Source organism: Neomonachus schauinslandi, chromosome 2, assembly GCF_002201575.2.
Source record: "Neomonachus schauinslandi chromosome 2, ASM220157v2, whole genome shotgun sequence".
Classification (NCBI taxonomy): Eukaryota; Metazoa; Chordata; class Mammalia; order Carnivora; family Phocidae; genus Neomonachus; species Neomonachus schauinslandi.
Window position 1 is genome coordinate 127,615,170 of NC_058404.1, and position 15,229 is coordinate 127,630,398.

At 34.3% G+C, this 15,229-nt stretch overlaps 1 protein-coding gene across 2 annotated transcripts in view; it reads right to left on the bottom strand.

Moving 5' to 3' along the window:
• GRID2 (glutamate ionotropic receptor delta type subunit 2) overlaps window positions 1–15,229 on the bottom strand; it is a 1,393,842-nt gene that overhangs the window by 633,184 nt on the left and 745,429 nt on the right. Inside the window, exon 3 of one of the 2 annotated variants that reach the window (XM_044912908.1) lies at window positions 4,743–5,027. The exons of the other annotated variant lie outside the window; for it this stretch is intronic. Coding sequence (XP_044768843.1) covers window positions 4,743–5,027 — 285 coding nt within the window. The remainder of the gene's footprint in view (window positions 1–4,742; window positions 5,028–15,229) is intronic. 2 annotated transcript variants of the gene reach the window in all.

Genomic DNA, 15,229 nt, shown 5'->3' on the forward strand with positions numbered 1-15,229 from the left:
AAATAAATAAATAAATAAATAAATAAATAAATAAATAAATAAATAAAATCTTTAATTAAAAAAATAAAGTAGACTCTTGATAGTTTATGGGATTTATTCAGCTTGCTGAGTCCAGGACCCTGATGGGCATGGTTGAGATCAATCTTGCTCATTAAAAATCTTATTTATAGTTTCTTTAAATAAATGCAGAGGAGACAAATTGAATAGATCTGATCCTACCTCCTGTCAATAAGATTAACCAGAGTGGTTTTAGGACTGGCATAAACATAAGGAAATTTGCTAGAAGCCAACAATATTGTACAAACAAACAAAAAATCTTTTGGGGAGACAATTCTCCATAGATTTTGTGTCTTATTTCATATTATGCAAGCAGAAACTCTCCCTAGATAAGAGAGACTTATTTACAATGAAGATAATGTCTTTTTCTGGACATATGCCAAGCAGGTTTACTTAGAAGCCCATCATAAAAGATAGAGATTCCCTAAGCCAGGATTCCTTAGCTGTCACACGAGCCCACTGCATGTACAGCATCCACCGGAGTGGCTACACATAGTCTTGTAGACAGGAGGTCAAGAGGAAACAACATTAATATGAGGTTCACGCTGCTTGCTGTACCATGAGTATTAAAGTCCTCTATCTGTCTAAAGAAGTAGAATGTTTTCTGCCAGTATCTATGAAATTGATGCAAGCTAACTTAGCTTGCAAGTAGGGTAAAATCTCAGACCCTTCATAGCTCTTGACAATATTATATCACAACTCCCAGCTGTAAGAGAGCCAAAAAATGTAGTTTTTCAATGGGAGGTATTGGTCTCTCAAATGAACTTCGCATTTTGTTGGCAAATTGAAAAGCAAGAATGGTTATTCTGCAGGAAGGCAGCTGTTTGTGCCAATGGGTCAGCCTACTTTGGCCCAATGACTGTCCTGTTTCCATACCTCCAATGATAGCCAAATCTTCTGAATTGATATACAGTATTTTTCTTTGAAAATCTTAATATGGTGAAGAGCTGCAGGCTTGACATCATTTTCTCTCTTTAATAAAGATGATTCTATGTATTTCATTTGTAAACTCATTTTTTTAAAATTTTACAGTTGTCAGGAATTAATTTTATTCTTATTTCTATAGAGTCAAAATAGTGGTGAAAAACGAGAACTATGGAAATGACTATCGGTGTTTGAATTCGTGCTTCTCAGCTTACTCGCAAATTACTTGATGTCTTACATCCTCAGGTTTTTCATTTGCAAAAAATCACCATCATCATCAGCAGCAGCAGCAGCAGCATTATCATCATAAATGAGATGATACGTGTAGGCACTGTAGGCACTTGGAACAGAGCCTGGATATAATAAATGCTCTCTGTAAGATTAGCCCTTTTTATTATATTCTTGGGGAATAGTACACTGCAACTCCTTTATACTCATTATACGTAGTTAGGAGTGTAGGCTCTGATCAGCCTTTAGAACTCAGCTCATACTTAGCTGTGTTTTGTGAGAAAGTAACTCAGTTTTTTTTTTTTCTGTTTTCCTTTTTGTAAAATTGTGATAATAATGTTACCTACTTCATAGAGCTGTTGAAAAGATTACATGACTTAATGTAAAATACTTATTCTTGGACCTGGCAAATTAAATGCTCAGAGAGATTATTTTTAATATTTTTATTGCTATAAGACTTGTTCACAATTTCTCTCTGTTGGAGTGACTGTCTCTCACACATTGTGAAGTTAGCTAGCATTTTGAAAGGCAACATTCAACGTCAAGGTCCACCCATAAAGCCTTCTTTGATCACTGCTGCCAAAAATTCAACACCTTCTTCATTACACACCATTAGCATTCAGTTTGCGTCATTCATGACACTTAACACACTATTTTCTCGATTAAAAAAGTCATAAATATTTTACCTCTTTTGTTAATTGTAAGCTTCTTATGGGCTAAGACTACATTCTGTAAAACTTTTTATCTCATATTTTGCATTGCACTAAGCAAGTGAGCAATGAACATTTCTTAAATAGCGCATTTTTTAAAAGCTCAACACTTCCTAAACTCTTTTCAAGCCTTTTTAAAAATGTCTTGAATCAATCCATTCAAATAAAGTTTCCACATTTTTTTTTTCTGTTTTCATCCATTTACTTAGAATCAAACACTTGAATTTTCTTTGTTAGGGAATTTAATGTAGACTTTTATACTGTGCCCTTAATCATAATTAACTGCTTTTGAAAAAAGTGTTTCTCTAATTAACTGGATATAGAAGCTTAATCTTTTTTTTCTTTTTTTTAAGGTATATTTTTATAAGCAAAATACATCTTTAATCACATTTGGCTCCAGCAGGATGCCTTATTTCATGCATAGATGATGCTTAATCCATTCCTTAATGAAAGCAATTCCTGATAACCAAGATAAAAGTCAAGTATAATTCCAATGTTTGAACTTAAAATGATGACATCGATGAATGGATATGTAAATACATGTAGCCCTCTTCAAGGTAGAAGGTATTTGGATAGCTTGATGTTTATTTTGGACTCTAGCCCAGTTCTTTACTAGGAAGATTTATTGTGAGCATCAAAGGGAAATTTTCTTTTATTAAACAAGAGTATTACTGGAAATAATTTTAAGGATATGAGCAGGGTAGTTTTTCATGAATTACTAAATTAAAAAGTAAGTCAAAAGCAAGTTTATCATCAAAGTAAAAGAACATATTATTATTATTATTCCTAAAACAAATCCTGCTTCTAACAGAGGACTCCAGTCATGCACTGTGATTACAGCATCTTATTTACTTATTAAACAGAGGAAAAAAGAGTAAGGAATTTCAAATGTATGTAAATGATTTTCTATGACTATGAATTTAGTGTACATTTTCAAAAACACTTGCCTCATCAATAATAAAAATGTATTCTCTTATAAGAATTTCCTAGCTGTAAACCATGTAGGACTTGGAAACAAGATAACAAGGGATTTTTTTTCCTCATGGATGTATATAATGAAAAAGTAAAATTCTCATTTTAATGTTGTGAAAACTTTCATCAAAAATCACTTTTCTGTTCTTTATTTTACTGGACTACTTTGGTAAGACTAACTAAAAAATATTTTCCCCCTCTTAAAGAAAGGTTTACAGTTTAAAAATTCATTATTTCAAGTTATATTTGAGCAGAGATCATAAGAATGCCAGTTAAGGTAATAAAAATCATAGATAATATGATGGAAAGAAAACTGACAAAGGCATATTCCACATATTGATTCCAGAGGTAGAGTCTACTACATTCACTAAATAATCCTATCAGCAAATTTCAAATTTGCGTTCAACCCTTACTTTTACTGATGAGCCAATTATTTTTTCGTTTCTGTTTAATTTTATTCATTTCAGTCTCTTGGTCTTTGTTCTGTGATCCCTAAATAATATGAATTAAGTAACAAAAATAAGGATTTCCGTCCTGGAGACAAGTGTGCTTCTGGAGAGGGCCACAGACTTCTGGCTGAAATTTCCCCGTCAAGTTTAATCTACTCTGGCTGCCAAAACCCCATGCGACCTTTGAATATTTAGGGATAAATGTAACTGCCACTTGGTCTCCCTCCGTGGGAGTCCACAGGGGCTCCTATTCGTTGCTTTCCAGATTTCTGCCAACCTGTTTGTGCTCAGTTCTATTGATGCCACTTTCTGGCTCGCTCTTGTGTAACTGTTCTCTAGTATTGTTCACAATGCTGGGTAGATTATGACAAGAAAACCATTATTTTTAAATGTTTATTTATTTGCTAAGAAAAAATTGGTTGTACTACAGAGGGTGAAGTCTTCGTGATTTTTTGAAATAAAAAAATAAAAACTAGACCCATCCATCCTGAATGGAAAACATTTTTCTGAGACTCCTTTTTAAGGCAAATCTCTAAAGAAACATATGTTTCAAAATATATATCTTCATGAAGACCTGCTAATTTTCTCTCGTTTTATTATATCCATCTCTATTCCCCCTAATGACAAAAATTGGAGAGACTAAATTTGAACATCTTTGGGATCAGTCAGTTAGAAAATAGATTTGTTCAGGAAAAAATAAACTATAGTTGTCATTTTTGTTCACTTTTCTTAATGTAACACAAGTAAAAATACTGAGACAAAGTATCTTCTCAAATTATAGTAAATTTAGGGCAAATGCTTTGTGTTTTATCTTGGGGAGTTAAATAAATTAAGTGTCTTCATACTACTCAGCATTTTTGTGAAATTTCATATTGCAGACAAAATGCCATGCTAACTATAAAGTAATATAAACCGTTACTCCCAAAGAGTGTAAGGATGTAACGAAATAGGTCAGGGTTTTTTTTTTTTTTTTTTTGGAACCAATAAATATAAATAGGCATCTATTTTCAGTGTTCCAGGATCTGTCCAAAACAGTGTTTTATTATTCTACAAAGATACAAATGTTTTTGAAAAGGGAGAAAGACGGTATTGTCTTTATGACTTCTCATTATTTGAAAAATCAAGACATATTGGAATCAAATTCCCTTTAGAAACATTTATAAACTGAGCATTAGGGACAGGTATTTATTTTTTAATTTGACTTCAAAGTGATTTAATACAAACGACTGAACTTGAACTCAGTAAAACTTTTTGTTTTTGCTGCTAGATTTGTAAGATTATGACAGAACAAGAAAATCACAGTTAACAATGAGTAAGCTCCTTGAAGTTTTTTAAGATTTAATGAAGTTGCTTGCCATGCAAATATCAGCTTACAAAACTCACACAAATCACAAACACTTACCGTATTCACTATCATAGAATATAATGAATTTCTGCCAGGCATATTCTGTGACCACTCTCAGGATAACATCATTTAAGTAGACAGGTGGGCGAACAGAGAGAGTGTAGTCATCATTCCTGTTGCTCCGGGTGAGTCCACAGCCACTCCTTGGGGTCCCAGCTGTTGAGCGCTGTATGAAGAGGTGGGGGATATGCATGGCATCTGCCAGAGACTGTAGGGACCCTGCTGACGTGCAGCCAATGGAGCTGACCAGGGCCAAGATGCCTTGATTCATAAGTTCACAGGCTGCAAGAAAGCACAGTAATATTCAAATGTCAATGGGTTTCATATAACTTCTCTTTTGGAGGAACAGTGAAAAAAGCTTATGGGGTTATTACACAACTACGGATTTTTTTTTTTTAAATGAACATTCTCCATGAAGAAATCCTCAAATTACAAAATGCTACTGGAATTCAGCTAACGAACTCTGCCCTTATTAGCTATTTGACCTTGTGCAAATTACTTAGCTTCTCGTGGTCTCAGTCTCATCATCTGCAAAGAGGGTAAACAGCATGAATCTTGCAGGATTATTGCTAGGATTGGAGATAATTCAGTGTCTGTTATTTGCCTTTCACATGATAGGCACTCAATTAGTGACAGCTATACTTTTATAATGATCAATGTATAAATTCAGAGAAAAGACAATTCCTCACTGAGTATGTAATACAAGGTTTTCAAAAAGCAGATAATATGTAAATTGGTGAATGAATAAAAGGAAGATGAAAGGCTTAAGTAAGGTATTTCTGGATACAGAAAACAGAGCCATTCTGGTATCTAAAGTTTAATGATACTTTGTCTCTCTCATTAAACTGGAAAAATGAAAATGTTTTTGTTCTTTTCCTTGGCAGTCAGAAGACTCATGGTCAAATCAAATACTAAGTTTCAACAATTATCTCATTCTGGTTTCTGGTTGAACAATTTCTAATCCTTATTATATGATTCATTATCTGTGTTTTAATTTCATTTTAACTATTCTGGGTATGCATATATGTTTACTTCAAAACATATTTAGGGGCGCCTGGGTGGCTCAGTCGTTAAGCGTCTGCCTTCGGCTCAGGTCAGGATCCCAGGGTCCTGGGATCGAGCCCCACATCAGGCTCCCTGCTCAGCAGGAAGCCTGCTTCTCCCTCTCCCACTCCCCCTGCTTGTGTTCCCTCTCTTGCTGTGTCTCTCTGTCAAATAAATAAATAAAATCTTTAAAAAAAAAACATTTAAAACTGGGTCAAATACAAATTATAAGTACATATAAAGACACAGCATATATAGAAAAATAGAGTTAATAAGTCTTAACTTTCTCTCTCTTTTTTTAAAGTAATCTCTATGTCCAATGTGGGGTGTGAACTCACAACCCTGAAATCAAGGGTCGCATACTCTATTAACTGAGCTAGCAAGGTGCCCTTTTTTTTTTGTAGCCTTTTGATTTTTAAAATTTTAATTAATTAATTTATTTTTTAAAGTAAGTTCTAAGCCCAATGTGGGGCTTGAACTCACAACCCTGAGATCAAGGGTAGCATGCTCTACTGACTGAGCCAGACAGGCTCCCCCTAATAAGTCTTAACTCTTAATAAGTCTTAATAAGAGTTAAGATATCTGAGCAATCTCAGAGTGCCAATCTTTGAAGGCAAGAGGTTAGAAATAAAATCAAAAGTAAATTCAGATGGAATCAAGGTAAAATAAATTTTATTTGAGAAGGCCCATTATTATAATTGGTCCAGGCATTATTCTAGATTTTAGGCACTGTAGGTATAATATTCTCAATATTTATACATTATTATAATCTGTTTTGCAGAGTTTTTAAAAAAAATCAAAGAAAAACTTAGATGAGAAGTACCTCCATGTAATTAATTGGCCAGTTAATGAAGGCTGACAAAGTGCAAGCTTGGAAGTACTATATTAACGACATGCACATAAACACCAAATAAATTTATTATGATTAATTTTAAGCCAACCAGTACATACAAAATAAATCAATAACTATCAGGGACATTATTTTTAAGCATAAGACAGGTTATATGATTTCAAATGAATTTGAAAGGTAGCATCAAGGATGAATGCTTCTTAGGCCATAACAGATTGAGGTTGAAGTTTCAGTAAAAATCATAGAACCTACTCATGTTTGTGAATTCAACATTTATAAAAGCAATATGAATTTCCAGTTACAATGGATTTAGGCAAAAACACTGGTCAAAAGTTTGCTTCCTCACTGTAGGAAAGAAGACCATTACTGATTTATTAAGCAAATAGGTATTCACTTTTTAAAAAAGATTTTGTCTAAAAATTTGGCTCATTTAGCATTTAAAATCAAAATATGGAGAATAGCTTAAGGTATACACAACTGAATTCCATGTTTAGATTACACTAATTTAAGATGATCAAATAAATACAACAGTTTACATAAATCTATCACAAAAGTTATAAAGTTATAAGTATAGAAATTGAGATGAGAAAATTCAGTTTAAGTATTATATGTTGTCACATATGAAAATTGTCTATTTTAATCTTCATATTTAAAAAGAAAAACTCTTGAGTCATATATAAATCATTATTTATCATATAATTTTGCTTTAGTACATAATCTGTGATTTCTTCAAACCAACAATGTTACTTCCTATTAACCTCTGTTAGTGAGAACACAAACTAAGCAAGCACTAGAAACAATTGCTATTATTATATAAGCAAATGTACTACTTTTAGATTATTTACTATTTGGTATTATCTATCTTGTTAAATATATAAGGAAGGATGACTGAAAACTCTCTATAAAATAAAAATAGGAATCCTCAGAAATTGCAATCAGAAAACCGTATAATATTAAATCTGAAAGGTAATTTAGAAATCAAGTAGTCCATTTTCAACTTTTTGACGAACATCCATACTGTTTTCCAGAGTGGATGCACCAGCTTGCATTCCCACCAACAGTGTAGGAGGGTTCCCCTTTCTCCACATCCCTACCAACGTCTGTCATTTCCTGACTTGTTAATTTTAGCCATTCTGACTGGTGTGAGGTGCTATCTCATTGAGGTTTTGATTTGGATTTCCCTGATGCCGAGTGATGTTGAGCACTTTTTCATGTGTCTGTTGGCCATTTGGATGTCTTCTTTGGAAAAATGTCTGTTCATATCTTCTGCCCATTTCTTGATTGGATTATTGTGGGAATGCAAGCTGGTGCAGCCACTCTGGAAAACAGTATGGAGGTTCCTCAAAAAAGTTGAAAATAGAGCTACCCTATGACCCAGCAATTGCACTATTGGGTATTTACCCCAAAGATACAAATGTAGAGATCTGAAGGGGTATGGGCAGCCTGATGTTCATAACAGCAATGTCCACAATAGCCAAACTATGGAAAGAGCCAAGATGTCCATCGACAGATGAATAGATAAAGATGTGGAATATATATACAATGGAATATTATGCAGCCATCAAAAGGAATGAAATCTTGCCATTTGCAACGATGTGGATGGAACTGGGGGTTTTATGCTAAGTGAAATAAGTCAGAGAAAGACATGTATCATATGATTTCACTGATATGAGGAATTCTTAATCTCAGGAAACAAACTGAGGGTTGCTGGAGTGGTGGGGGGTGGGAGGGACAGGGTGGCTTGGTGATAGACATTGGGGAGGGTATGGGCTATGGTGAGCGCTATGAATTGTGTAAGACTGTTGAATCACAGACCTGTACCTCTGAAACAAATAATACATTATAGATTTAAAAAAAGAAGAAGCTAGTAGGAAGGGAAAAATGAAGGGGGGGAGATTGGAGGGGGAGACGAACCATGAGACACTATGGACTCTGAGAAACAAACTGAGGGTTCTAGAGGGGAGGGGGGTGGGGGGATGGGTTACCCTGGTGATGGGTATTAAAGAGGGCATGTATTGAATGGAGCACTGGGTGTTATACGCAAACAATGAATCATGGAACACTATATCAAAAACTAATGATAGGGGCGCCTGGGTGGCTCAGCTGGTTAAGCGGCTGCCTTCGGCTCAGGTCATGATCCCAGGCTCCTGGGATCGAGCCCCGCATCAGGCTCCCTGCTCAGCAGAGAGCCTGCTTCTCCCTCTCCCTCTGCCTGCCGCTCTGCCTACTTGTGCTATCTCTATAAATAAATAAATTAATTAATTAAAAAAAAAGAAAGACAAAAAAGAAAAAAAACTAATGATGTATGGTGATTAACATAACATAATAAAATTAAAAAAATAAATAACAATAATAACAATAATAATAAAAAAAAAGGAAATCAGGTAGTCCAGGGATGGAAAATCAACTTTAACTGCTATGCCATCTGTGACTGGGTTGGTAAGCTGGCATCTTGGAACACTATTTTGAGAAAAATTTTGAGACTCAAAAAGAAAGAGTACTAAAATCATTGTGGGGCGCCTGGGTGGCTCAGTTGGTTAAGCGACTGCCTTCGGCTCAGGTCATGATCCTGGAGTCCCGGGATAGAGTCCCACATCAGGCTCCCTGCTCAGCAGGGGGTCTGCTTCTCCCTCTGACCCTCCTCCCTCTCCTGCTCTCTGTCTCTCATTCTCTCTCTCTCAAATAAATAAATAAAATCTTAAAAAAAAAAATAAAAAAATAAAATCATTGTGTTAGGTTTTTCATAGGAAGAGACTGGGAGAGTAGTAGCCTGCAGGTCTTAGACATGTATCCCACTTATGGTGTTCCAACTTCTGTTGTTCACAGTTGTCAAGAAAACATACAGTACCCCGTTAAAAAAATAGAAGACCCAGGTCTCTAACTTATTGTCCAAAATGCTTTTCAGCATAGTAAGCAAATGATACTGGTAACCTTACAATTTTGTATGGTAAAGAAAAGATAGACAGGTCTCCATAGGGAAAAGCTCAATTGGAGATTGTGTATTGTCAAGTTTGGTAAAAAGAGGTTGATCCACTAAGGAGAAAAGGAAAAGCCCACACACCTAAAATGAATTGAAACTGAGTGACCCCAAAACAACGCTGGTTGGGCACATATATAAATGGGTCTGCAAAGCAACCTATCAAGGAGATATTTGATACCCATTTTGCCCCATTTTACCAATATAAAATGTTGGCCGGAGAAGAAAAGATACAAATTTATATGCTCTGGACATTGACCCTTCATAGGGCCCTATATAAAGGTGAGCATAAAAAAAGAGATTATAACTCATGACAGCAGAAGAGAGATTTGAGAAAATGAAGGGCTACACCAAGAACAGGAACAAAGATTAGTGAAGAAATCTAACTTTTGCTACAAGAATTCCACGTATCGACTGTTAGAAAACTACTTATTTAGACTTTTAGTTCTATACAATGCATTCTTCAGTTATTAGATAGTGTGAAACTGAATTTGCAAGATCAGAGTGTGTTTTTTATGGGTATCCACCACCTTTTTATTGTAAGAATCCAAAACAAGGACTTCTCAATATCATATTACTTTCCCACTATTATTTCAACTCCCATGATTTATTTATTTTATGTATACATGTACACACACCTCCAAACATAGAGTATATTGAACCTCTTGGTGGTTTGGTGACTCCAGCTGTCTGAGACTTTAACACTATCAAAGATGTTTGGAGCCTGTACTAGTTGCTGGAAGCACACCTTTTTTTCCCCTCCCTCTCCTCCTTCTCCACTCCCCCCGCCGTCCTCTTTTAATAGCAACTGCAATTAGTAACACTTTTACCCTTTTGGGTCACTCAGCAGTTATGAAAATGAAGTTCTCTGTATAAATGTGTAAATTTAAGTTAAATGATGTTCATGTACTCTTTTTTTTATCTCTGAAACTAAGCAGTTTGAGTCTTATTTTTCTTATTAAATAAAATGTGATTAGAAGTAAAATCTATAAAGGGTCTTGAAATCGATTACCTGTTATTTAATTCTCAAGGCAAACTCAGTGAACTATTTTTGGATATTACCATCTTTCTTGAATACATTTATTCCCTTTGATATATTTTCTAACTTATTTATATTGATCAATTTGTCCCTATATAACCTCTTCTAGCGATTTTAAGTCACACCAGGACCTTAGCACATTCAATTCATACATTTATTCTACAACACACATTTATCAACTTTTAACTATGAGCCAGGAACTTCTTTGGAGATCAGAGAATGCATAAGCAGATTCCATCCTCAAAGATCTCCCAATCTATTCACCATAGTGTTTCCAAAATCTCTAAATCTGTACCAGAATTCAAAGTGGATATTTAAAAAAAAAATACAGATGAGTAAGTCTACTCCTAGAAGTTCTAGTTTATTCATTACAGGCTAGTGGCCATGTACTTGCATTATGATGTATTATCTGAGTAGTTCTGATGTGTAACCCTTTCTGGAAAACCTGAGTCTGGTGGACTGTAACTGCAATACTCTTCTTGATGTGATTGTTGCAGAACATCTAATATGTGTTGATTTTCTTTTTTTTTTTTTTTTTTTTTTTACAATAATATTGTTGACAATATGGCTATAACCGGGGAGTGGAATTTCCCTATTTTTCTAATTCTTTTAATTTGCAAGTGGGGGTGAGGTATAAGAAAAGAAGATACATAGAGTTAATAAGAATTATTGTACTCCAAAAAGTGATCCTTATCTCCATTTTATTTCTAAATAATAAGCTAAGAAGTTTATTCTTGGAATGAATCTTCATTCTTTCAAGTTCCTCTAATTCAGATACAGAGTACCATATTTCCACCATTCTAAAATGTATGTAGCTTCTATATTTTATCATATCTGAAGTCAGGGCCTATTTTAAAATTGATCAATACATTTAATATGATGGATTATTTTTCTTGAATAAAATCAGTAATCAATATTGAATTTTATAATCAGTGAGCTCTTAAAAATGAGAAAATAAGGTAAGCTTCCATGGCAGATGAAAGATTTGTACTCTTTCTACAAAAGCTGAATTTAACTTCTTTTTTCCTACTTAGTTCATTAAAGAATCACAAGCCCAGTGTTGATAATTACTTCCTTCTCTTTTTCAATCACCAAAAAGCACCTGACCTTTGCTTTCATACTTGTAAGAATGTAGTAACACAAAATACTTTCAGCCTATACAGACATTTAGCATTATTTGCAAATATGATTTTCAGCAACCATCTGAGAGGTGGCATAAAAAAAGTAGGATTAATTTGATTAATTAATCATCAATGTAGTTTGCCAAAAACATAATAATTTGGAACAAATTCTTCTAAATAAAGATAGTCTTTATATATAAATAGTGTTACAAGGTCCAGTTTAATCATAATTATCTACTCAGTAATTGATACAGAAAAATTCATTTAATTATAATAAAAAACATTAAGACATAATTTCTTCTTTAAAAGAATATAAATGGCTAAAATGGTTGATTACGAGCCATTAAATGAGTTCAATTGAAAAACTGAATAATTTTCAGTCAACTATCTTTTTATTCACCTAAAGCCAGCATGAATCTCTCATTTGTGATCTAAGCCTGACATGGACTAAACATTTAACCGAGCACCTAGCATAAGTCATTTTATTTTTCCATTTACATTTCATAACAACCCTATGCAGAAGAGCTATTATTATTGTCATTTTCAAGTAAGAAACTGGTTAAGTGAAGTTAAACGCATTGTCCAAATTCACACTATTAGGAAGTGGCAGAGTTGGGATTCATATCTAGCACAGACTTCAATGCCTGGGCCACAGACAACTGAAAACTTAAGTTTTTAAACACAAAGGCACATATAAAAACTGTACATCACTTAACTCACTCTTAATATAAGATTCAGGATATTTCAGCTGCCTGGATGTAAAAAAGAAAAGAATAACAATGATTATGATACCATTTTCTCTTTTTTCCTTTGGGTTTGGGATTAAGGCATTAATCCTACATAGTTTCAGCTCCAAAAAGAAAGAGTATATACAGATAATTTTAAGAAGGGTGACACAAACTTTTAAGAAGAACTTAAAAGTATTGAGTATACTTTCAATCAGTCCCTAAAGTGGTTCCACTAACACTGATGTGATAAAAATGATAAAAATAATGACCAAATGTCTCTTTATCTTTGTGTAGTTGTTTGGAATTTATAAAATGTTTTTATTTGCATTCAATTACTTTATCAGCACATGGCTATACTGTATAAATTTCCTATCCTCATTTATTTAACACTAATTTGAGGCTCATTCTTACATTTCCAGTAATCCGTGGAGAGAAGGCTGGAACATGGATTTTATGATGTTGACTCTACAACCTTCCAATTATATACTTTCATAGGCTTCTCTTTATGGAAATTCAGATTAGTCTCCTCCCTTTTAATGTTAATAACAATTCTGCAATGAACACACCTATGTGCATAAATATCTATATGTTACAAATGTAAAATATACATACTGTATCAGGCAAGGGCCTGGTACTTAGGATGGGAGGTAGTCAAAAATAGGCCAGTATACAATGGGAGAGGCAGAACACAGTCAAATGCATGTACAATGATGTACTGAGTAGGTGCTAGGCCAACAAGGGCCATTATTCTGATAGCCCAAAAGCATTTTCCTAGACTGTGGGTTGGAAAAGCCTTATAGGCAGAAGTGAATCTGGAGCTGCAATCTGAAGGATAAGTAGGAACTAATTAGGTGAAGAGAAGTTACCTTGATGAAAAAGAGTGAAGGAAATACTTCCAAACAGAAGAAATAGAATGTGCAAAAATTCTGTGGCAGAAAAAGCATGGGATACTGAAGAGGGAAAAGAAGAGCCAGGTAGCTGGAGTACAGAGAGCATGCTAGAGAGCGCAACAAGGTGAGGGTGCAGGGGCAGTCAAGAAATAGGAACTCTGCCTGGGTTTGTTTGTCTTGTGGTAATCTGAGGGAGAGCTTTACATATTTTTAGTATCAACCCTTTATCTGTTCTTTATATGTTAAATTACTGCCTTTATTTTTCTTGTAATTTAAATTTATATACAGGGGCGCCTGGGTGGCTCAGTTGGTTGAGCGACTGCCTTCGGCTCAGGTCATGATCCTGGAGTCCCGGGATCGAGTCCCACATCGGGCTCCCTGCTCAGCAGGGAGTCTGCTTCTCCCTCTGACCTTCCTCCTTCTCATGCTCTCTGTCTCTCATTCTCTCTCTCTCAAATAAATAAATAAAATCTTTAAAAAAAAATAAATAAATTTATATACATATCTATAATTTATATAGCTCTTTATAACTTTTAAAATTATTACATAATCAGATTTGTCAGTCTTTTACTGTCAGAAATATTTTCCTTCACACCATGTTTAAAAAGGCCTTTTTCCCACAGGCTACCGAGTTATGACCATTTTATCTAAAACATTTTCCCTATCCTGTACCCCACAGCTGATCATCAGCTGATGAAAGATACAGTAATAAGAATTTAGGAAACTAGATGAGTGCAGAATGTTGTATGTGGTTGATACAGGCAAAATTTGATCTTTAGCTGCATAATCCCAGCCAGCAAAGTATGAGGATTAAACATCATTGTGACAAGAATGATAATCCATATCATACAATATGTTTGTCTTCAAATTTTTTCCATCATTTTATGGAAATTCTAGTTATTAAAATTATTATTCTTTTATAATATGGCACATCCTGGAATTAGAACTGATTCTTCCAAGATGAGTGACAGAATACTTAATGTACTCCAGCAAATTACATCTTTTAAAAATAAGAGTAAGATCATGGTAAAAAGATATGGGGAACTGAATGTTTATGTTTGTGTAAGGTGTAAGAGGAAGACAGAATGACAAAAAGCAAAACAAACAAACAAAAAAACAGTATGTTCCTGAAGTTATTGCCATTTATCCAGAATATCAAAGCCAAAACTCAGAAGTCTTCTTCAATTAGTTCCTCTCTCTTGAACCCTATACTCCTTCCCATCAACTTTGGTTGACCCATATTGTTAATTCTACCACCTAAGTATTTCTCAAAACTATTCCCTTCTTGAGATAGTCACTGTCAGTCCTTTACTTCAATCTGTATCACCACTAACCCAATTACTGAAGCTGTCTCCCAGCTGGTGTGATTTCCCAGCCCCCAGCTTAAACTTTTTAATCTTCTACATTGTAAACAAGAATATCTATTTTTTAAAATTCTCATTATGTTATTTCCATGTTTTAAAGGCCATCAATAAAAAACTGAGACACTATTACATAATGGTGGGACCAAAGAAAAATGACAATTCAATGTAACATAAGATCCTGAATAAGATCCTGGACCAGAAAAAAGAAAAAGATTATTAACGAAATTGGTGAATTTTGAATAAGGTTTGTAGTACAGTTAATAATAGTGAACCAGTGCTAACAGACTGTGCTTGATAATTGTACTATGGTTATGTAAGATGCTAATATTAGGAGAAGTGGGGTGAAGAATATAAGGAAACTCTGCACTATTTTTGCAATCGTTCTATAGGTGTAAAAGTACTTCAAAATTAAAAGTTGAAAACAGATAAAACTATCAATAACTTCCAACTTCTGCCAGAAAAAATCCCAAA